Raw genomic sequence first — 23,174 nt, forward strand, 5'->3', positions numbered from 1 at the left:
TACTTATTGTATTCAATTTTTGTGTGTTTTAATTTCCTTACTTCTTAAATTACTTTTTCCTTATCTCAAATAATTTTTGGCAGCATTTTTAATATACTCATCACTACATTTAGTTTTTGTGATCCAATAGATATATAATGATCATTATAAATTTTATTTTATTCAAGATTTCTGGTTTAAAGTTTTTTTTTTCTTCTACAACTACTTCTTTCTTATCTCGAAAGATATTTTTGTAATATTTTTAATATACTCATCATAACATTTAGTTTTTTTTTTATCCAATAGATAATTATACAAAGATCATTATGCTTATTCAAGCTCCATGGTTTAAAGTTTTTTTTCTAAAACAAATCAAGTTAATTAAACTAATTTAATAATCACACCTACCAATGTAAATCGTAGAAAAATGAAATCATTATAATGAAACCTAGCATTATAATTTAAATTGAGTCAAATAGAAAAACCTTTTTAAAATAGGAGTATCCTTGGGTTTAATCCAAAATATAATAAAATTTTACTATCATTAATATAATAATTTTTTGTTTCTTTTCTCTTTCTCTTTTACAATGCAAAAATATATGAAAGAAAGTTTTTTTTATAAAAGTGGAAGAATAAATAAATAAATAAATTCAAAAGACATGTTTGTATGTTCATATTTAATAAAATTATATATATATATATATATATATATATATATATATATCTTAATATTGTATAATTTAGGTATATTAAAGTGTAAGAATTTTTGTTGTATATCTACAAAATATATTATTTTCTCACTTTCAATCTCTTCTTCTTAATATTTTCTTACAAATCTATAATATAATATTTATCTATAATTAACTTAAATTTAAATTCATGTGTGGCTCTTACTAAATTTAAAATCAATGCTCCCATACTAAATAAATATAAGAAATCACTCAACCCCACTAAAATACATTTACTACTTGATTAAACTCACATTGACCATAATTATAATTTGAATGAGTTTCCTAGTAATTCTACTAACATTTTAGCTCTTTAAATGCATTTATTTTTTAAATGTAACTTCCACCATTTATCATCGTATAAATAAATATATTTTTATTTTCCTCCATCATATCTAAAATATTAATATATGCATAATAATTTTATATGTTAAAGAATAAAAATATGCAACAAGTCATGCATTAAAAGTGGAAGAATAAATAAATAAATAAATTCAAAAGACAAGTTTGTATGTTCATATTTAATAAAATTATATATATCTTAATATTGTATAATTTAGGTATATTAAAGTGTAAGAATTTTTGTTGTATATCTACAAAATATATTATTTTCTCACTTTCCATCTCTTCTTCTTAATATTTTCTAACAAATCTATAATATAATATTTATCTATAATTAACTTAAATTTAAATTCATGTGTGGCTCTTACTAAATTTAAAATCAATGCTCCCATACTAAATAAATATAAGAAATCACTCAACCCCACTAAAATACATTTACTACTTGATTAAACTCACATTGACCATAATTATAATTTGAATGGTTTTACTACTAATTCTACTAACATTTTAGCTCTTTAAATGCATTTATTTTTTAAATGTAACTTCCACCATTTATCATCGTATAAATAAATATTTTTTATTTTCCTCCATCATATCTAAAATGTTAATATATGCATAATAATTTTACATGTTAAAGAATAAAAATATGCAACAAGCCACGCTTATGCGTGACTACATATATCTAGTATATACTAAACTACCCTTTAATACATCATTACCTATTATACATCTTTTCTATATCTATGGTTTTTGCATACTACACACATTCGTCTCTTTTTTTCTCTCTTTCGTTTATATTAACTAGAAATAGACCCACTCCTTGCGGGGGTTTTGTAATATATACTCAATTTTTTTTTATAGTTTTGTAAATTACATTATTTTAAATATTTTTTTTACAATACTATTTGAAAACTATATGTAATTCTATTGGTAAAAACCGGTTATATGAATATAATAGAAATGTTATAAGTGGTAATTGTATAGATTTATACGTCTATTTATAATATACTAAATATAATAAATGTTTTTTTTTTTGTATTTGACTTAGTATCTTATGACCGTTCATTATATATATTCTCTTTTAGAAATACCCAACATTGAAGATATTGGGTATTTAGGCTGCATAATTAGGAAAACTGGAAAAATGAAAAGAATGACCAGAATTTTTTTTGGTTATCATATTCTCTTGTGATGGTTGTGACAGCTCTCTTCTTATTCATCTTTGTAACTTGAAGCTCTCAATCTTTGTGAGAAGCATAGTGAAGTTGCTAACCGGCATCGATAAGGATTTGAGTGTCACAAAGAATTAAAAAAAAAAAAAAAAAAAACTCTTTACAAATGCTTACAACGAGTGAATGATAAGTTGATCTGAAGTAATGGTTTGAAATTTGGAACGTAAGTCTTAAAGGTATTTTAAACACTTAGCAATGTCAAATGTTATACATGAAAAAGAAAAAGAGGATAACAAAGCAGAGTCTGGGAATGTCTCAACAGGAGAATGACAAGGCAAGATAACACCAAATTTCAAGAGGGGAGAAACCACTGTGCATCCTTGAGATTTAAGTTGGAGAGATTGGGGAAGCGTTTAACGGTCCTTGTTGCAATGTTGTACACACATATGTCGATCAGGCATGGAATGCAAATGTTCTTGTGACCGAAACGGTCATTACGGGTGAAATAGATGGAGTAGGCTCAATACCAAGGGTAAGGTCAGCAGGCACGGTGATACCCAAATCGAAAAACAGGGCTTCATCACCTATAGATTCCATCTCAACAAGCCTAGTGTCGTATGTATTCGGGTCTAGCTCTTTAGGATCCCTCTTGTAGACGCGGAAGATCCTAGACCTTTCACAGAAAGGCTCGTAAGCCTTGGTAAAGACCAACAAAACCTCTCCTGATGTTGTAACAGCAATTCTATCCTGATGACCTTTTTGCCTTCTGTTCCAAAATCAGCCCTAGGCGTATCTGGCATCCACATTGGAAACCTAGGGATCACAGATCCATGTGTCGAATGAAGTTACGAGTCACCAGGGAGTAAAGACTATAACCTTTAAGCACCACATCTTTTAAGCCTCGAAACTCCCTGCGAACATCGACCCGTATTGGAATATCGCGGTAATGTAAATCCCCTTTCTTGCAAAAGCCTAAAAATTGGCCATCCTCAAATTGCCACACAACAACAAAGTCTCCATTCTTGTCGGCTACCCACAAAAGACCTCTCAGATATTTCATTCAGAATGCCCCTAATTAAGGTAACCTTGAATTCATTAGATCCTACTCGCTCAACCATATAAAGGCCACCGTTGATTGACTCTAAAGGTGGAAGACGGATCCTCTCATCGCTAAACACATCTATGATATAGAGATCCGATCTAGAATCTACCACCAGGAACCACTTACCCGAGCTTGCCAGGAATCGATACCTTGAAAAGTCACTCTTCGTCTCGTAAAACTTATCTTCTTCTGGCTTGTATAGACAACAACCACCCTCTTCTTGAGACAGCAACAACAGTGGAGATCCAACCAAAGGCGGACGCAAGGCCTTAGCACACTCATTATATTTAGGACTCCCGCTTCGTTTTGCAGCTACGGCTGCTGGTCGATCTTGTCCCTCCATTATCAGAATGGGGATGATCACTCGTCTGCTGCTGAGATTAAGGGAGGCCGTACACAATTTTTGAGATATCTAATGAATAGTGTTTCCCTTTTATAATGCACACGGACAATGGAATTTTGAACCGGTCATCTTCATCGCCGCTAGTTATCTTCTTATTGGGCTGATCATCTCTTTATGGTCCGTCATCGTCTTATAAACGAGTCAAAAGGAAGAGTGTTAATTAAACCCATCTCCAACATTTCATTCATAAACTCATACTACTTATATCTTCTAAAAAAAAAAAAAAAAGTGATTTCCTCAAAAAAATTAAGGATAACGATCTACTTAGGAGTTTGGAGCTTTGTTCTTATTGCATGTTCATCTTTGGTAAAACCACCTAGATGTATCCATCTCTGGCTTGCCCTCTTGTCGGTAAAACTCTCCTCATTCTTCCATTCAGATAATTTATACTATACTTACTAGAACTTCGGAGCCCCGCGATGTCGCGGGGGAAAATATTTCAAAAATTATTTAAGAAAAATATCAAACAAAAATAATAACGACGGTAATTATGTTATTACGATTTATAAAATAAATTTAAAGTTGCAATTTTTTGTGAAATAAACTAAATGTTGCAATGATTCAACTAAACGGTTGCAACCGTTTTACGAAAAGTTACGATAAAAAGATGCAACCGTAAAAATCATTTACTCGGATTGCAACCTTCTCAAAAAGTACATAATGTAAAATACTTTTTTTGTTAAAAAAAAAGGGTAAAACGAAATGTTCCGATACACCAAAAGTTGCAACGGTTCGTCAAGTTCACCAAATAAAATAAAGATTAGAACGGTTCGTAAAACAAAACCAAAAGTTGCAATGATTGGCCAAATAAACCAAATGTTTCAACAGTTCAATTTTAACGATTACAATCTCATTTAAGTACATTTGGTAATTAAAAATTAAAAATATTAATTTATGAAAAGCTATACCGAGAGAAGCGACTGTAGATAATTAGATGTTATACCGATTTATAAAATAAACCAAAGGTTGCAATTTTTTGTGAAATAAAATAAATATATAAATCAAAGATTACAATCGTTCGTGAAATAAACTAAATATATAAATCAAAGATTGCAATTGTTTGTGATTTAAACTAAATATATAAATTAAAGGTTGCAATTGTTCGTAAAATAAACTAAATATTGCAATAATTCGAATAAGAGGTTGCAACTTTGCAACTGTTTATTAAGGGTTACAATAAAAAGACGTAACCGCATAAGACATTCGGATTGCAATTTTCTATAAAATAAATATTTTAGTTTAAAAGTTTTTAAACGATAACGAAAAGTTACAATTAAAAGACATAACCGTTCAGATATGCAAAAGGCATTTATTGAGATTGCTATTATATATAGATTGTAACTAAATATTTCTCGCCAAAAGAAGTGACAATTGAGTGACAGAGAAAGAGAGAAGAAATAAAGCCGGAAGTCATAAAAATTTTAAAGACAAATATTTCTTAGATCATCGAAGATAGACTAAAGATAGCAAAAAAAAATGAAGAAATAATTTATTAATATTGAAAGTAGCTCATTTTCAAAAAAAATATATTGAAACTAGCTCACATAATAGCCATCAAGAAATTTTTGTATGAAAAAACAACAAATGAATGAAAGTATTTACTATTTATTTTTGACCAAAAACATAAATGATAATTTTAATCACGGCATCACGTCGATTAGAGAAAGAGAGGCATGGTAAATCACGTGATATTTTTTTTTTGGTTTTAAGGGTCAATATTCATGAAACTCGGCAAGCAGCCTTTAGATATATTATTTACTTATATTTGATAATAAGACTTTAATTAACTACCTTTTCCATTTCTTTTTTTTTTCTATGGAATATACATAAGCAATCAACTACATAATTGAATAATTGATTAGTTATATAAGATCATTGTACTTATATTGCACTTATATGAAGCAAAATCGACGTAATAGAATACATAAGCTTTTAATTATTTACCTCAGATCATTGCACTCATATGAAGCAATGTTGCCAATGTATATGTGCAACTGTTTTCTTTAGAAAAATTGTAAAGATCTTGAACATTTCAATGTATTACTTAGGAAAGTTTCATTCACACCGCAATATCAGCATCCACATTAAGATGGAGACTTTTGCTAAGCTTTTTAGGTTACGACTTCCTTTAGCACCAACAAGAAAGGAGGCGGATCAGCCGATGATCCTGGATTCAAGCAAAGTAAATTGTAGAGAGAGAAGATGGAGAGACTTGCTAAGCTCGGTCAGATTAGCAAGAACATTGAAAACGAGTTTATACTTCTCACTCCTAAACTCAAGAATGTTGGTTTGGCTAAGTTGATGGGAGATGTAACCACGGAGCTTCAAAACCTAAGCTTAGAGACTATGAGCTTTGGTGAGGATGAAGAGAAAAAGGGGAAGGATATATCCTTGATGAATGATCTCTCAAATTTTATGAAGGAGGCTCTTGACAAGCTTAAGAAGGGAGAGTTTGTCAACTTCAAACAAGTCTTCATGATCAAAAGTCTCTCTTCAAATCTCACCTCAAAAAAATTGAAGTGGTTAAGGTAAGTTTCAGTCTATATATTTATATTATATCAATCTCCTAAGTCTTAAACTTCATCATAGATTGTTGTGTGTTGTTTAGGTTGTCCCTATTGTGTTTGGAGACTTTGGTTTCAAAACTTTCAATAGTTTTGAGGATGCGACAAAAACGGCAAGCAACTTTGGTCTACTTGGACAAGAGGTCAAACTTGATGAAGAAGAGCTTGATGTTTTCAGCTACATGTTGATTTACAATGACCACAAAGGATGGATCTTGAAAGCCAAGAGAGAGGACTTTCCTCCGTTCAAATTTCCTTAAGTGTTATGTTTTGATTACTATATTGTTCAGTTTCAATTACACTTAAATACTACTTGTTTGAAGTTTTATGATTAAAAAAGTTATGGAGTTTTAATTTTATGTCGATTTAAGCGTCAAAATTACAGAAATATTGATTATCTAACAGAAGCAGCAGTGATTGATGATCTAACAGACATTGACATCAGGCTACCAATGTTAGTCTTTGTGTGGAGATAGAAGCGGCCTGCTTATGAGAATGTTGGAGCCATCAATTGCTTTGGTTAGGACCAGAGCAATCATGCCATTTATACTCAATCTTGATTCTTACCACTACATGATCTACAACTCCATGGCTTTGAAGTGGCATTAGAATTAATGCGACATGAAAATCATTTTTTACAACAGTATGAAACAACTTATGTTTTGAGCATTGTTATCTAAATTCATAAACCTTCGTTTGGAGATATTTTTTGCACCGAGATTCATTGATGCCCTTATTAGCTCAATGTAAGTGCAGAAAATAGAGAGATGAAAGAGATTTTTTTTCATACCCAAAGAATTTCGGAAATATGTAGATAATCTCTTTGGCAGAAGATAAAAACAGATGAATTTAGTCTATTCTTTGTTATTAGTGTAGTTAGAGTAGTACACATGTTAAGTAATAGGATTATGAAACAAATATTTTTATCATTCCAGTGTATCACATTGACCGTCGGACAAGGTCGGAGTCTATACCAAAAGAGAGCATACGACCATAAGAATGTTCATTGTTTCAGTTAAATTTTGGGAGAAAAATACGATAAAGAAGGGAAAACATGCGGGGTAAAAAAGCTTTTACTACTTATCATATAAGAAAATCATCTGGAACTTTGGTAAAACTATATCCTTTTATTTCGGAATTTAAAATGGTACATAGCTCAAATTAGATATGTCTAATTAGACGATACATCTAATTTTTTAAAAATATATAACTAAACATTGTTCTACTTTTTTAAAATCATCTAACTACACTTTGTGCTTTCTTTTCAATTTTTTCAAAGCACTATAAAATTATTTCTATCATTTAGGATGAAGAAAAGTTTTAACTCTCGCTCATCATTCTGATTATTTTTACTATTCTTGTTTTAGGTTTGTATTTACATTTATAGTATGTTTTTCATATATTACATATAATTGTTTCTTGAGAATCTAGTTTATCAAAAATCAGTTAACAAATTTTTTAATTGGATATTAATTCAGTGAAATACCAACTCACCTTTTATATATGTAAATAGATTTCAATTTGTTTTGTTTAGTATATAATGCCACAATATCAATTCGGCCTTCTTCTTTTTTAATGTAAAATACATACTTATATATCTATACAGCAAACCGATTCCCATATATATTTTTGAAACTCCCTGATTTATAAAGTTATATGGTCTTACATATTATGAAGAATTATTATGAGTACTTGAATTGGTTTTATTTTTTTTAAACAATAGTACTTTTGTTTTCATGTTGCATAGATTAATGTATCGAAAAATATTTCATTTTCATAAATATTGAAGTTATGTTTTTATTTCTGACTTTACTTACGCTTTTATATGAAAATTTATAGAATATTTTCAATTGATATTAATATAGTTAACTCTTCAAAACATTAGTCTTCTCAATAAGCAGAATAATTATATATAAATAAGTACAGAAACTAAAATGTTATAGAGAAAATTAACATCTATACCACATTTGACCCAATTCTTTTTCATTCTACCACATTGCAGGCCCATTTATCACTCATACCACAATTGATATGTGTAATGACCATTTTGCCCTTCTTTTTGTTTGCTCAAATTTCGGGGACAAAATTCGTAGTTTGAGCACACACAAAAAAGTTTACATACAGTTGTCCTCGAAGTTTGAGTCTTCCATAATTTCATCTTATTTTTGCATGTTTGCTGGTTTTTGTCCCTCAATTTTAATTCATTGTTCTTAGATTTTAGTATGTAAACTCTAATTGCGGTCTTTTCATTTTGTTTGATGTTTATATTTCGTTTGATTATTGTCCCCGAATTGGTTTTTTGTCCCTCAGATACTTGTCCCTAAATGTTGCACTTTATCTGCCACATCATCCGAGGGCAAAACCGTCTTTTTCATACCACAATACCACATGAATGTGGTACAAGTACTGCTAAATCATTCTCCATTGTGGTAGAGATGCTAAGGAATTTGAAAAATGTGGTACATTTAGCAAAAATCCCAATGTTATATTTGAAACATATGACCGGAGTGGTGGGAGATGTGAATCAAAAAAAAAAAAAAAGTGTTGGAAAGAAATTAAGGGTAAAGACCTTTGTAATTTATTTTGCAATGAGTGTTTGTCTATGTGTATAAAGAAGTATCTAAAAGGAGGCTCTACTTGCGTGCCTACTCCCCAAGGAGGAAAGAAGTGTTTATGCGGTTATCATTGTTAATTTGTTTTGTTTACAATAAATCCAATTATATTTACAAGAAAAACTTTACAATAAAACAACACACCTACATGATTGTGTAATTATCGTTATCGAGTTATAATAAAATAATTTTTTGTAGAATTCATCAGATGACAAAAAAAGTTTTTGGCTATTTAATTCTCTGTATTTATTACAATATATACTAAACTACTCCTTAATACATCATTACCTATTAAACATTTTTTTGTATCTATAGTTTTTGCATATTACACACATTCGTTTTTTTTCTCTTTAGTTTATACTAGAAAGTTGTGTGAGTTTAGTAATATATTAGTATGTTCTAATTGTTATTTTATTTCAAACTTTAAGTGTTTACACTTTTTTTTTAACAATTCGTAGTATATAAGTTTCTGATAGTGTTGTCGATGGATCACTACTATTTATATATAAACTCATAGTTGGATCCGAACACTTCTATGAGCCATCAATCCGATATCTTATCGTTTGAATTGGACCATCCAAAGTTTTCCTAATAGCAGTAGATTCAATCAGATCCAATTGAGCTTCTTCCCACATTAATTTTTTAATCTGAAAGTGGTTTAAAATATATTTGGGTTCGGATTGTAATCTTTTAAAAACCTTTCTATTCATATCTTTCCATATGAACCACAAAATCCAAGCGTAACAATAATTTTTCTCCCTCCCGTCCAAAGGAGGTGTTAACTTCCAATAAAAGTAATCTAGGTTTGAATATTCCGAAGTTAGAGGAAAACACCCTCGAGAATGTGGGCACTCAAAGAGCACATGATTAATTATTTCATCTACCATCTCACACCATTGACAGATAATATCGCATTGTATCCTACAATGAGCTAGTTTAGAAGTAACTGCCAAGGATCTTGAAACTAGTTGCCATAAAAAAAAATATTTTTGGAGGAGATTTGATTTTCCATGCTTGTGAAAATTATAGTTTTTGTCTTTTACAACACTTACACATCCAACACTAAACAATGTGATTTCATTTTCATCTATAAGAGTAGTCTTCGTGACCTCAAATCACTCTTTACGTGTCGCTTTTTATTATTTTGAAATGTTAATTTTGTGATGTAACCTCAACTTCATCCCCTAAAAAATGAACTTATTAGTCTACTTTAAATATTTTGTTTCAGCTGATTTTTTGTGTTAAAAGCATTTGATTCACATGATGGAATCTCAAACGTGTTTTCTAAATAAAATTATAGTTTCACTTGAGATATGCTATACAAACTACATATCACTTTTTTAACCGGCTTACATATTATTTCTTGTATATTTGGTTGTACAACTTATGAATAATATGAATATTGATTATTATTTTTGTTAGAAAATCTATTATGATATTTTAAATATTTCAAGATTTTTGTAATAATTTCACAAAAAAGTGTGACCTAACAATGTCTATCTTAAATTAAAATTGATGAGTTTAGTAATCTTTTAATTTGTTTATCCTAAATTAAAATTGATGATTTTAGTAATATTTTCATTTTTAAGTGAATATTTAGTAATAAGAAATTAATGTTTCATTTTAAAAAAAAATTCTTCTTCAAAATTTTAGAAACACAATTACATATTTGCTATTTTACTATACCATGCATTTAAATTTTACTTCCATTATAAAACTCATTAACACATTCAAAATTTTAAAATAGGAATATTCTTTATTTTGTTCTCGTTAAAAATGAATTATATTATTATATCTAGTAAAAAACTAAAAGTATTGTATTTACTATTTAAACTCATTTTTGGTTTTCTTGTATATTTTTTTTAGTAGGCTCGTTTTCTCATAATTTTGTTTACTTCCTTCTATCACCTTCCAATTTATTTGTTTAATCATCCAACATAAATCACTATTATATGATTTTTTTTTATTATTCTTCTTCAGTCTTCTCATTGCACGCCTATTGTCAATCCACTATCAATTAATCGATTTCTTTATAGAAAATTAGGATCTCAGTAGCAAACTTAACTAGCAATCAAAACACTTTAAAAATTAAACTATACTTCCAATTGACAATTTTCAGCTTGGTAAATAAGCTCATAATCTCGTTTAGGACATTAAGTTTAAAATTAACAAATAACAATGCATAACAATTTTTTTTTTTCATGCATAACAATTATTATTGCAAACTTATATCAAAAGATAAAAAGGTTCCCATTGAGATCTCCACTCCCTCTTGTCATACAATCTCCACACACCACTTCTTACGTAGATGTGCATCGAAAAATTAAGGCACAAATCGTTGAAGAAAAAAGAGAGAATTTGAAGAAAAAACATAGGGTATAGCAAAAAATCGAAAGTGGTGGCTTAGCTAAAAAACGTAGACAACGATTCCTAAATTATGTAGATCGTAATCTAAACAATTAATATCCATTTAAAATGTAATCTACAATAAATATTTAGTTTCCTTTTCTAAAGGTTTACTTTCTATATTTAGAGAATTCTAAAAATTTCAGAAAACCAAATCTACAATATAGTAGAATTTACATTCTAAAAGAAGATTACAATTTCTAACTATGGCAGAAGATGTAGTAATTAGTAGAATGACTATTCAAAAAGATTTAGAACATAGAGCAAAAAGTAGAATACATGTTCTAAATATTTTAGATATATAATTTTCGGACTTCTAAAATTTCCAAAACAGAAAACTAGTCTAAAATATGTAGAACATGTATAAAAATGTAGAATACACACTCTGACTTTTGCAGAACTCTAGAAAACGTGTTCTAACAAAATTAGATGAAACTTTATCTACAAAAAAATAACTTTTTTTCAACCAAATCTTAACATTTTCACTTCAAATCATCTCTACTCTTATATATCTATCTGTTTTTCTGATTATTTTTTCAAAAAAATGTTTAAAATAAGGTGTAAGGGTAATTTCGTCCAAAGTGACAATTTCACCAAAAAGGTATATATGGACAAAAATTTTAGTAGATATCTTTTTTCCAATTTTCTCAATTATATATATGATTTTTTTTGGGGAATTTAGGCTGCAGAATTGAGAAAAATGGAAAAATTAAAAGAATGACCAGACTTCTTTTTTTTTTACTCTCATATTCTCTTGTGATCGTTGTGACAGTACTCACAAATCTCAATGCTCTCTTCTTATTCATTTTTCTAACTTGGAGCTCTCAATCTTTGTGAGAAGCATAGTGAAATTGCTGACCGGCATCGATAAGGATTTGATTGTCACAAAGACATTAAAAACAAAAAGAAAACTCTGTAATAATGCTTACAACGAGTGTATGATAATTTGATCTGAAGTAATGGTTTGAAATATGGAACGTAAGACTTAAAAGGTATTTTAAACACTAAGCAATGTCAAATAATAATATACATGAAAAAGAAAATCAGGATAACAAAGCAGAGTCTTGGAATGTCTCAACAGGAGAATGAGTAATGACAAGGCAAGAGCTAGAAACTCTTAAAAACACCAAATCAAGAGGGGAGAAACCACTGTGCATCCTTGAGATTTAAGTTGGAGAGATTGTGGAAGCGTTTAACGGTCCTTGTTGCAATGTTGTACACACATATGTCGATCAGGCATGGAATGCAAATGTTCTTGTGACCGAAACGGTCATTACGGGTGAAATAGATGGAGTTAGGCTCAATACCAAGGGTAAGGTCAGCAGGCACGGTGATACCCAAATCGAAAAACAGGGCTTCATCACCTATAGATTCCATCTCAACAAGCCTAGTGTCGTATGTATTCGGGTCTAGCTCTTTAGGATCCCTCTTGTAGACGCGGAAGATCCTAGACCTTTCACAGAAAGGCTCGTAAGCCTTGGTAAAGACCAACAAAACCTCTCCTGATGTTGTAACAGCAATTCTATCGCTAAAAGAGATGACCTTTTTGCCTTCTGTTCCAAAATCAGCCCTAGGCGTATCTGGCATCCACATTGGAAACCTAGGGATCACAGATACATCCTTGAAACCATCTTGTCCACCAGACAAATCCATGTGTCGAATGAAGTTACGAGTCACCAGGGAGTAAAGACTATAACCTTTAAGCACCACATCTTTTAAGCCTCGAAACTCCCTGCGAACATCGACCCGTATTGGAATATCGCGGTAATGTAAATCCCCTTTCTTGCAAAAGCCTAAAAATTGGCCTTGCTCAAATTGCCACACAACAACATAGTCTCCATTCTCGTCGTCTACCCACAAAAGACCTCTTAGATATTTGGTAGTTTGAACAGAACAAGAACCATTCAAAATGCCTCTAATTAAGGTAACCTTGAATTCATTAGATCCTACTCGCTCAACCATATAAAGGCCACCATTGATTGACTCTAAAGGTGGAAGATGGATCCTATCCTCGCTAAACACATCTATGATATAGAGATCCGATCGAGAATCTACCACAAGGAACCACTTACCCGAGCTTGCCAGGAATCGATACCCTGAAAAGTCAGTCGTCGTCTCGTAAAACATATCTTCGTCTGGCTTGCACACACGAATACCACCCTCTTCTGGAGACAACAACAGCAACGGAGATCCGCTTTTTGGATCCACACGCGGGGCCTTAGCACACTCATTATATTTAGGACTCCCGCTTCGTTTTGCAGCTACGGCTGCTGGTCGATCTAGTTCCTCCATTATCAGAACGGGGATACACAAATTTTGATATCTCTAATGAACAATGTTTCCTTTTATAATGCATACGGACAGTGGAACTTTGAACCGGTCATCTTCATCGTCGCTAGTTATCTTTTTATTGGGCCGATCACTTTTTTAATGGACCGTCTTCGTATTGGGCCAATAATCTCTTAATGGTCCGTCTTCGTCTTATAACGAGTCAAAAGGAAGAGTGTTAATTAAACCCATCTCCAACATTTCATTCATAAACTCATACTACTTATATCTTCTAAAAAAAAAAAAAAAAGTGATTTGCTCAAAAAAATTTAGGATAACGATCTACTTAGGAGTTTGGAGGTTTGTTCTTATTGCATGTTCATCTTTGATAAAACCACCTAGATGTATCCATCTCTGGCTTGCCCTCTTGTCGGTAAAACTCTCCTCATTCTTCCATTCAGATAATTTATACTATACTTTTTTTTGTCATCAATTTATACTTTACTTATTGTAACTAAATATTTTTCGCGAAAAGAAGCGAAAATTGAGTGACAGAGAAAGAAAAAAGAAATAAAGCCGGAAGTCATAAAAATTTTAAAGACAAATATTTCTTAGATCATCGAAGATAGACTAAAAATAGCAAAAAAAAATGACAAAATAATATATTAATATTGAGAGTAGCTCATTGTCAAAAAAATTATATTGAAACTAACTCAAAGAATAGCCACTAAGTCGCGTTACCCCGCGTAGTAGGGATTGGCTATGGATCGGACCTTGTCGATCCAAAGATATAAAAAAAAAAAAAAAAAATAGCCATCAAAAAAATTTAGTATGAAAAAACAACAAATAAATGAAAGTATTTACTATTTACTTTTGACCAAAAACATAAATGATATTTTTAATCACAGCATCACGTCGATTAGAGAAAGAGAGGCGTGGTAAATCACGTGATATTTTTTTTGGTTTTAACTTTTAAGGTCAATATTCATGAAACTCTGCAAGAAGCCTTTAGATATATTATTTACTTATATTTGTTTTTTTTTTGTCATCAACTTATATTTGATAATAAGACTTTAATTAATTACCTTTTTCATTTCTTTTTTTTTCATGGAATACATAAGCAATCAACTACGTAATTGAATAATTGATTAGTTATATAAAATCATTGTACTTATATTGCACTTATATGAAGCAAAATCGACGTAATTGAATACATAAGCTTTTAATTATTTACTTTAGATCATTGCACTCATATGAAGCAATTTTTCCAATGTATATGTGCAACTGTTTTCTTTAGAAAAATTGTAAAGATCTTGAACCTTTCAATGTATTACTTAGGAAAGTTTCATCCACACTGCAATATCAGCATCCACATTAAGATTTGTCACATAGTCTATACATTTTGTGATAAAGTTACGTTGAGACCACCATCCTTCAAGCCTAACCAATAAAGGCTGCACAAATTGTAGTTCTGCCTTACATTGACGAAACACATCTCATGATCAATAGGAACAAATCGCAGTATGTTTTCTTCTATTGCGAGAATGATGTTTTTTTCGTTGCGATCCATGTTGTCAAAACGTACATCAACCAACGAAATCTTATGTACGTTGTCTATTATTATTCTCATCTTGAATGTAATCATAAATATGATTTACAACTTCCCTGAATTCCACCAAAACACCTGACTCCATCTCTCCATTTATATTTCTCAGTCCCACAATATTGTGGGCAAAACTCCAGCAAACCCATAAATAGTTGAACCTGAATAGATCTAATCTAAGAATCGAACGGGTATCAAAATATATCTAAAATATAAGTATATATCCCAAAATATTAGTAATGTTTTATATGTAATAATCCAAATACCCAAAATTACAATTCTTTTTTGAGTATCTCAGGTACTTTCTAGTAATTAGATATTATAAATATAATTTTAGGGTATTTCATGTACTTTTGGAAAATTTGGGTATAGTATATTTGGATTATAATACATTTTCGGATATTTTGGTTACTTTCCGATAATTTGGAATACTTTTAGATAGATTCGGATACAAAATATCTAACCAAACCTTACTCTAAAAAATTTCGAGTTTTCACCGGTTACCACAAATAGTTTTGACTACTCAATTAATATTATAGTTTTATCCACTAAAAAAACATTGGTGAGATTTAGGTAGGGTTGTCTTAGAGTATGTTCGAGCACGAACAAGAACAATAATCAAACCCATTAATGCCTGTTTAAAAGCTTTGGCTTAAAGATTAATGTTAAGATGTTGTCATCTTTGGTTTTCATTGATTTAATCCTTTCTGTATGTATTATGCACACTTGGCCAAGAACTTTTTCAATTTGAGCAAAACCAACTATCCCGGTTTTCGCATCAACCGGTTTCTCTAAACCGGATTTCACATCATCCGTTCACTCTTTTAGCTCTTGAAGGCGAAAAAAGCTTATCTTCTTCATCATCTCTTCCTCAATCGGAGTGAGTACAAAAGATCCAAAAAATCGCCGAGAGCACAAACCCTAATGGCTTCTCTCTCAATGGCTTCCGTTAACGTTAGCTTCTGTCGTCCTTTACGCTCTTCTTCTCCAAAGGTTTCACTTCGCAGTTCCGTTCAATTCGCGACGAGTCTTGCTTCAAGTCACTCCATTTCTGGGCTTCGCGCTGTTTTTCCTCAGAAGATTTCTACAGTTGCTTCTCCTAATTCCCAAAAGTTTCAGTCTTTTACCGTTTTCGCTCATAAGGGTTACAAATTGAAGACCCACAAGGTCCTTTTACACTATCTCTCTCTTTCTCTGCATTTCTGGTTTTTGGTATAGTTAGAGCTAAAATTGAAGTTAAGTACTACGGTTTTGAGAGTTTGGTGGCGGGAATTGGAATCAATGCTTCGAAAGTTTAGATTTTTCTGGTGAAGTTTGGGATATTTGAAACTGTGAACTTTGTGTTAGCTCTTAAGTGTTTTTAATTGGTTAAGTAAAAATGTTTGCGTTTCTTGATTGGTGTTAAGTCTTTGTTGAATGGAATTATGAGAATGTGTAATGTATTTTGTTGATAGGCCTCAGCGAAGCGGTTTAGAGTGACTGGTAGGGGGAAGATTGTGAGGAGGAGATCCGGAAAGCAGCATTTGTTAGCTAAGAAGAACAACAAGAGGAAATTGCGTTTATCGAAAATGGTTGGTTTTCTATAACAAGTATCTATTTCTTCAATCTTGTTTCTGTTTGCAAACTACATTCTTGTTCTCATTAGGTTTATTGTTTGATTCTGCTTATCGTGATGGGTATATAGTTTTGTGTGTGTGTGAAATGCATTCATCTCTTTGAAGCTTTAGTGATTAACTGTGAGGTGACTCTCGTTGATGTTTTAGCACGAGGTGTGATAACTGATATGGTTGGAAAAGAACAAGCTCTTAGCAGTAACGATGATAGAGCAGACGCAAAAACTCATATTTTTCAAGCTAGATATATAATCTGAGACTTGGCTGCTAATGTTCTTGGTAGTAATGCACAGTTTTATTTGTCAGACACACACATTTCGATCTTCAAATCTCATCTTTCTTTGTGCATTTGACTCCTTGCACCTAGACATTACCATGACACTGAGATTCACTGCATCGGCTTCCATTAGAAATGTGATTTAGGGAGACATCTATTATCAATAACTAGTAGAAACAAGAAAAAAAAACTTATGGCATCAATCTGATGATCACAAGTTCAAGTTATTACTTGTTTTTGGCTGTGTTCATTAGCAACTTCACTGCTCTGTTCTTTCTGACATGTCTAGCTTTGTATTCTGTCTTCTGTAATGCAGACCGAAGTGAACCGGAGCGACTATGACAATGTGATCGGCGCTCTACCATACTTGAAAGTCAATCGAAAGGCGACTTAAGCAGAATAAGCTTGATCCTTTTCTTACCTGCAATTCTCGTTTTGTAATCTAAAGTTGTGGTAATATCCTTTTGTATTGTGATATAATTTGATCAATGAGTTGATTTTGTTTCTTATTTGTGTCTCCTCTTGCTTGTTTCGCATGACAGACAAAACAAGGCTAGGTGTAACATATACCTCATCAACGAGTTTGGTCATTGATCAATGATTGGGTTTGAAAATTAGAGGCAGAGAGATAAGACTTCAAATTATTATAATCACACCAAGCTCACTTACAACTCTTTTCAACTCTCAAGTCTCAACCAAATCCATTTTCTTTTGTCAAAATCATTACAAGATAAATTGCGGCTGAGACAGTGACTCACTAGCTAATGCATTGATAATGAGAGTTCATTAAGATATACAGAAAAATACACAGTAAATTGTAAATATATAAATCATGATTAATGTTTTATTTAAATTGCCTATATTGAACTAAAAGATCCAAATTTTAAAATATTCTAAACATAACTTATAAAAGATGTAAAAAAAACATAATTTATAAATTTTAACTCATGTAACACCTAAGTTTAATAGAAAATGTTTTAAAATGTCAAGAAGATTTAATCATCAATTTTTTTAACATCTATTAAAAGTAATGAATTATGATTGGATTCAAATGTCAATTAATATCTATGATTGATTAACATCTTCTAAACCTTTTCTATTAGAGACACACAAAAAAAAAAAAAAATTGGAACACCAAAGTCTAAACACATTAGTAAACTAAATATCCTAATTTCATCATAAATTATAAAAAAAATTGCTAATGCTTGGTGATACATTACAAATATTATAAACCATTTTATTATATGTAACGACAAAAAAATAGACCAAAGCCAAAGAAAGGAGAAAGGGGAAAAACTCAAAAAAATCGCCATCTAAATTTTTTTGGCCGTTTAATACGTGTAGTATTAAATTTGGAATAAAAATACCTCATTTAATTTCGGTTGCCTTTTAAAACTTTCGTTTTTTTAAAAATTGATAAAATCGTACCCCTGAATTAACGACTGTTAACTTTACTAACGGAAGCACTAACTGCCGTTAAAACTTAACTCATGGTGTTTAAGAGTATATATATAAAATCTCCTTTCATAACATTAAGAATCTATTGACTTAGTCAGGTGGTTAAATGCGGGTTTATTATCCAATTGAACTTGGGTTCGAATCCCCGTTCCTTTTTCAGACGTTTCTTTAAAATTTTTATTTAATTTTTTTTTTCTCCTTCTTCACTTTTGTCTTCTTTTTCTCCTACTGAACAATGCCTTCAACCCAGAAACTCAGAGATCATCATCTTAATTATTATTTTTTTAATTACTTAAATTAGTTTCACTAATCCAACTTAAAAATGCCCTTTCATTAACCTTCTTCCGTGCCCAACGACCTAGGAATCATCGAAATCTCCCACCCTTCGAAATCTGCAGAGCCTTCTTCATCTTCTTCTACAACAATCGGTCAACACATCAGACTCCAACGACCTAGGAATCATCGAAATCTCCTACCCATTTCCACCTCCGTCGAACCTCTAATCCCCAAACCTAGCCGCGTTTCTAAATCTGCCATGTCTTCCTTTTGCCGGAAACCACAAAGAAGAAACCCCAAACGGCATCGTTTCGTGGGGTAGGCTGCACAACCTCCGCATCTCAGTGAGCAAAAAAATTGAAGAAAAAAAAGAAATTAAATAAAAAAAATTAAAAAAACCTCTAAAAAGAGGAATTGGGATTCGAACTCAGATTCAGTTCGATTGTCAACCCACATTTAACCTCCAGATTAAGTCAATATATTCGTAAAGTTTTGAAAAGAAATTGTATATATATACTTAAACACCTTGGGTTAAGTTTTAACCACAGTTAGTACTTCTGTTAGCAAAGTTAACAGTTGTTAACTCGGGGTACGATTTTACCAAATTTTTTAAAACAAGATTTTAAAAGGCAACCGAAATTAAATGAAGTATTTTTATTTCAAATTTAATACTACACGTATTAAACGGCTAAAAAAAATTAGTTGGGTTTTTTTTTCTGGTTTTTTGCAAAGGAGAAATAGAAAATTAGAGAAATCGTTTCTCTCTCTTTCTCTTGGCGGTAACAAAAGCGATCGCCATCGAAGACAACTAGTCAATCTTTCCATCCCTTTGGCCGGCGTCGATTCCTTCGGCGTCGGCCACAAACCTATTCTATCATTTCCTTTCTCTAATACTTGCATATTTCCTGTTTTTAGTGATAAATAATGGCAAATCGAAGATCTGCAATCTATGCTCTTTGCTACATAGTGATGGTGATATTTCAGATTTCTTGTCCGGCGTATCCAAATCCATTGTTATCGCTTCAGTTTCAATCCTTAATTTGGGTTGCCTATCGTTTCAATCTGATCTCACTGATGAATTTGACAGATTCATCTGATCGCCGATGCTTCTCGTCCCGTGATATATCGATTCTTTTGAATCGTGTTGTTTGTTCTTGTATCAGGTCTGTTCCCGGTGGTTGCTTTCCCCGGCGGTATCTCCGGTTCCTAACCGATGCTTTTTCTCCACTCCATTTGTATGGAGATATCATTTGGGTTTTTGATCCTGGAATCATTGGAACCGTCTCGCCTAAAGGAATCGGCCTCAATAGGACTCAAATTGGTGTTACTCAAAGGGGAAATACGGTCACTAACCGGCAAAGATGCGTACGACATTACAAAGTTCATGGTTTGGAACCACTTCAATCAACATATCAGAATTTTATTTTATCTAGAGTAATGCGGAAAGCATTTAGGAGTCTCATCTATATGATGTTAGCCTATTACAAGTGTACGAAGAGGGGACTTTACAGATTTATTCTGTTGCCTATAAGGCTTCCGTTTGGAAAGCAGGGTTACTTCCACTTCTTCATCGAAATTGTGTTCAATTTCTTTTATTTGTTTCATCGGTTGTATTTGAATGGTTCCATGTATCATGTACACTCTTATGATTAATATAATTGATTTGCCAAAAAAAAAAATAGAAAATTAGATAAGAAACTAGCGTCCGAATAATATGACACGTGTCAAATTATCCATCAATAGCCGTCATTAAAAAAGCAAAACGTGGGACCTAAACAGCCTATCTCAACCAAGTATTCAAACAAGCAAATGACAAAATAGCCTCCTAAGTAAAGACACCAAAAAAGGCCAATTTGGGTATTTTCTAGAAACTCAACTTTTTTTTCTATTAAATAAATAAACCTCTCAAGCGCGTGGCTCTTCAATCGCGTCTTCTTCGCGTTTTTTTAGATCTTCAAATCAAAATTCGTTACTCTCTTAGATTCTCAGGGTTTATATTCATTCGCATAAATTCTTCAAATCTTGTGATTTTTTCATGGTGGAGATGATGAGATCAGAGAATCGGAACAATTTTCCGGTGAATTTAGAGATCTTTGAAGATTCTCTTGAAGAAGAACACGCTCCTCTCAACAAACGATCAAAGGTTTGTTTGTGAAAACTTTGATTTTTTTGTAAAGTTTGGATTTTTATTTTCTGGGTTTGATTGAAATGAATTCAGATATGGAGCAACAATGGAACAAGTGTCTCTAAGTTTAGTCTACTTGAAGAGCCAAGTCCTTTGGGTTTGAGTTTAAAGAAGAGCCCATCTTTTCAAGAACTGATTCAGATGAAACTTTCTCAAAGTGGTGATGACACAAAGTCGGTTAAGAAAGAAAGTTTTGGTTTTGGTATAGGAACCGTTGAGAAGCTTAAAGCTTCTAACTTTCCTGCTACGGTTCTTAGGATTGGTCAATGGGAGGTGAGAGTCTTCAAATTTTGGGTTTTTATTGGTGTTTTTATGGATTTTGTTTTGGAATCTGAGTTTGGCTTTTGTTTTGTAGTATAAGTCAAGGTATGAAGGTGATTTGGTGGCGAAATGTTATTTTGCAAAGCATAAACTTGTATGGGAGGTGTTGGAACAAGGTCTTAAGAGCAAGATTGAGATTCAGTGGTCTGATATTATGGCTTTGAAGGCTAATTTATCGGAAGATGAACCTGGAACGCTGACTATCGTGGTATAAAATGCCTTCTTGTGATCGATTCGGTTGTTTGGTAGATCATAATGGACTTATGTTTTGGTTTATTATCTTGTTCTGTTTCAGCTGGCTAGGCGGCCATTGTTTTTTAGGGAAACTAATCCACAGCCTAGAAAACATACTTTGTGGCAGGCGACATCGGATTTTACCGATGGTCAAGCCAGCATGAACAGGTATGAACATGTCTTATGTCGTTAGTCGTAACTCGTAAGTATAGACTTTAAAACTGATAATGGTTTCTGTATCTTTGTGATATGGTAGGCAACATTTTCTGCAGTGTGCCCCAGGGATATTGAATAAACATTTCGAGAAGCTTGTCCAATGTGATCATCGCTTGTTCTGTCTAAGCCGACAGCCAGAGATAAATTTGGCATCACCGTTCTTTGATTCACGACAATCAATATTTGAGGATCCCTCAGTGTCTGGATCTCATAATATTGCATCTCCTGCTGGGGCTCAGTCGTCATCAGAACATGTGTCTCTATCTCATGACGCACTATCGCCTAGCTCAGGTATTTTGTTTGTTTCCACTATCTATCTTTCACATTCATTTCCCTTTACTTGTGCTCATACGTTCTTATTTATATATAGTGATGGATGCTTGTGCAATTGAAGGAGTTGGTGGTTCCGTTGATTCGAGGAATACAAACGGTTGGAGTCAGATAAAAATGCCTGGACTACACCAGTCTATCTCGATGAACGATTTCCTTACGTTTTTGTCAGATCAAGCTTGTGAAAACAACCAAGAATTTGAGGAAATGAAACAGATACTGCTAAGTGACACTCAAACCGATCCATCGGATGAGAAGTCTGTCATGTCAAAGGTGAATTCTTTCTGCAACCTCTTGCAATCTGCTGCAAATTCACATCTCAATATCGAAAATGCTGACACCGGTAAAGAGATTGGGGTCGATAACAATAGTAGACACATGACCGAAGGAGGCAAAAGAGTTGTTGATCCTGCTTCAAGCAGCAAGCCACTACAGGGGATGTCAAGGAAAGACTCATTCAGTGATTTGCTGGTACACCTTCCTCGGATCACATCCCTCCCAAAGTTCTTGTTCAACATTTCAGAAGAAGACTAGTAGATAGTGAACCGAAAAGTTCTTGTTCTAGGATTCTTGAACAAGTAGCTGTAAATCAAATTATCTCTCTAGCTCGTTCATAAGGATTTGGAGGAACTTTTGTGTTTGATGATGAATCCTTGTAAAGAAATGCTTTTGTGATGGCGTTTTCTAAAAGCCATTTTGTTTTGAGACATTAACAAAACTTTAATATTGCTTAAGCTCGTGTTATTTGTTACTACCCTAGAGCCTAGAGTGAAAGAGAGGCACAAACAAGTAACTTTTCTTGACAAGAAACATTTTTCCTTCAAACACGTTTCAGTTTTAAACTTGGTTTGTTTTGGTTTTAATGCCCAAGTCCAACTAATTTATGAGGCCTCTTCACTTCCACCAAAAAATTAAAAACCTTTGCCTCCCCCCAAGCGTTTCATCTACCTCAAAGTTTTTAAAAAGAGGAGAGGAATGGAGATACTTCTCACAAGGTATCAACAAGGCTTTTCTTTATCTTTGCATGAAAGATTTATTGTCTCGAAATCCTAATCTGATTGATTTCATGTGTGTAGTGGAAACCA

At 32.2% G+C, this 23,174-nt stretch overlaps 3 protein-coding genes and 1 pseudogene across 4 annotated transcripts; 2 read left to right on the plus strand and 2 right to left on the minus strand.

Moving 5' to 3' along the window:
- Nucleotides 1–2,416: 2,416 nt before the first annotated feature.
- On the minus strand, nt 2,417–4,441 carry LOC9314787 (annotated as a pseudogene).
- Nucleotides 4,442–12,016: 7,575 nt separating this feature from the next.
- Nucleotides 12,017–14,245, minus strand: LOC9314788 (F-box protein At5g25290). Its single transcript, XM_021029890.1, has one exon. It carries the CDS (start codon nt 13,598–13,600, stop codon nt 12,440–12,442), a length of 1,161 nt encoding a protein of 386 aa, XP_020885549.1. The 5' UTR covers nt 13,601–14,245; the 3' UTR covers nt 12,017–12,439.
- A 1,778-nt stretch (nt 14,246–16,023) lies between these two features.
- Nucleotides 16,024–17,578, plus strand: LOC9316614 (50S ribosomal protein L35, chloroplastic). Its single transcript, XM_002878675.2, has 3 exons — nt 16,024–16,346; nt 16,634–16,750; nt 17,386–17,578. Exons 1-3 carry the CDS (start codon nt 16,104–16,106, stop codon nt 17,461–17,463), a joined length of 438 nt encoding a protein of 145 aa, XP_002878721.2. The 5' UTR covers nt 16,024–16,103; the 3' UTR covers nt 17,464–17,578.
- Nucleotides 17,579–20,750: 3,172 nt separating this feature from the next.
- On the plus strand, nt 20,751–22,823 carry LOC9314789. Of its 2 annotated transcripts, none has more exons than XM_021028834.1 (6): nt 20,751–20,946; nt 21,022–21,261; nt 21,344–21,517; nt 21,605–21,711; nt 21,800–22,050; nt 22,154–22,823. In XM_021028834.1, the coding sequence occupies exons 1-6, from the start codon at nt 20,839–20,841 to the stop codon at nt 22,621–22,623; spliced, it is 1,350 nt and encodes a 449-aa protein (XP_020884493.1). In that variant the 5' UTR covers nt 20,751–20,838; the 3' UTR covers nt 22,624–22,823. The 2 variants fall into 2 exon arrangements, with proteins under 2 accessions (XP_020884493.1, XP_020884492.1); XM_021028833.1 differs by having other exon boundaries at nt 20,753–20,946; nt 22,130–22,823.
- The last annotated feature ends 351 nt before the right edge of the window (nt 22,824–23,174 follow it).

This window comes from Arabidopsis lyrata (genome assembly GCF_000004255.2).
Source record: "Arabidopsis lyrata subsp. lyrata unplaced genomic scaffold ARALYscaffold_4, whole genome shotgun sequence".
NCBI classification, from domain to species: Eukaryota; Viridiplantae; Streptophyta; class Magnoliopsida; order Brassicales; family Brassicaceae; genus Arabidopsis; species Arabidopsis lyrata.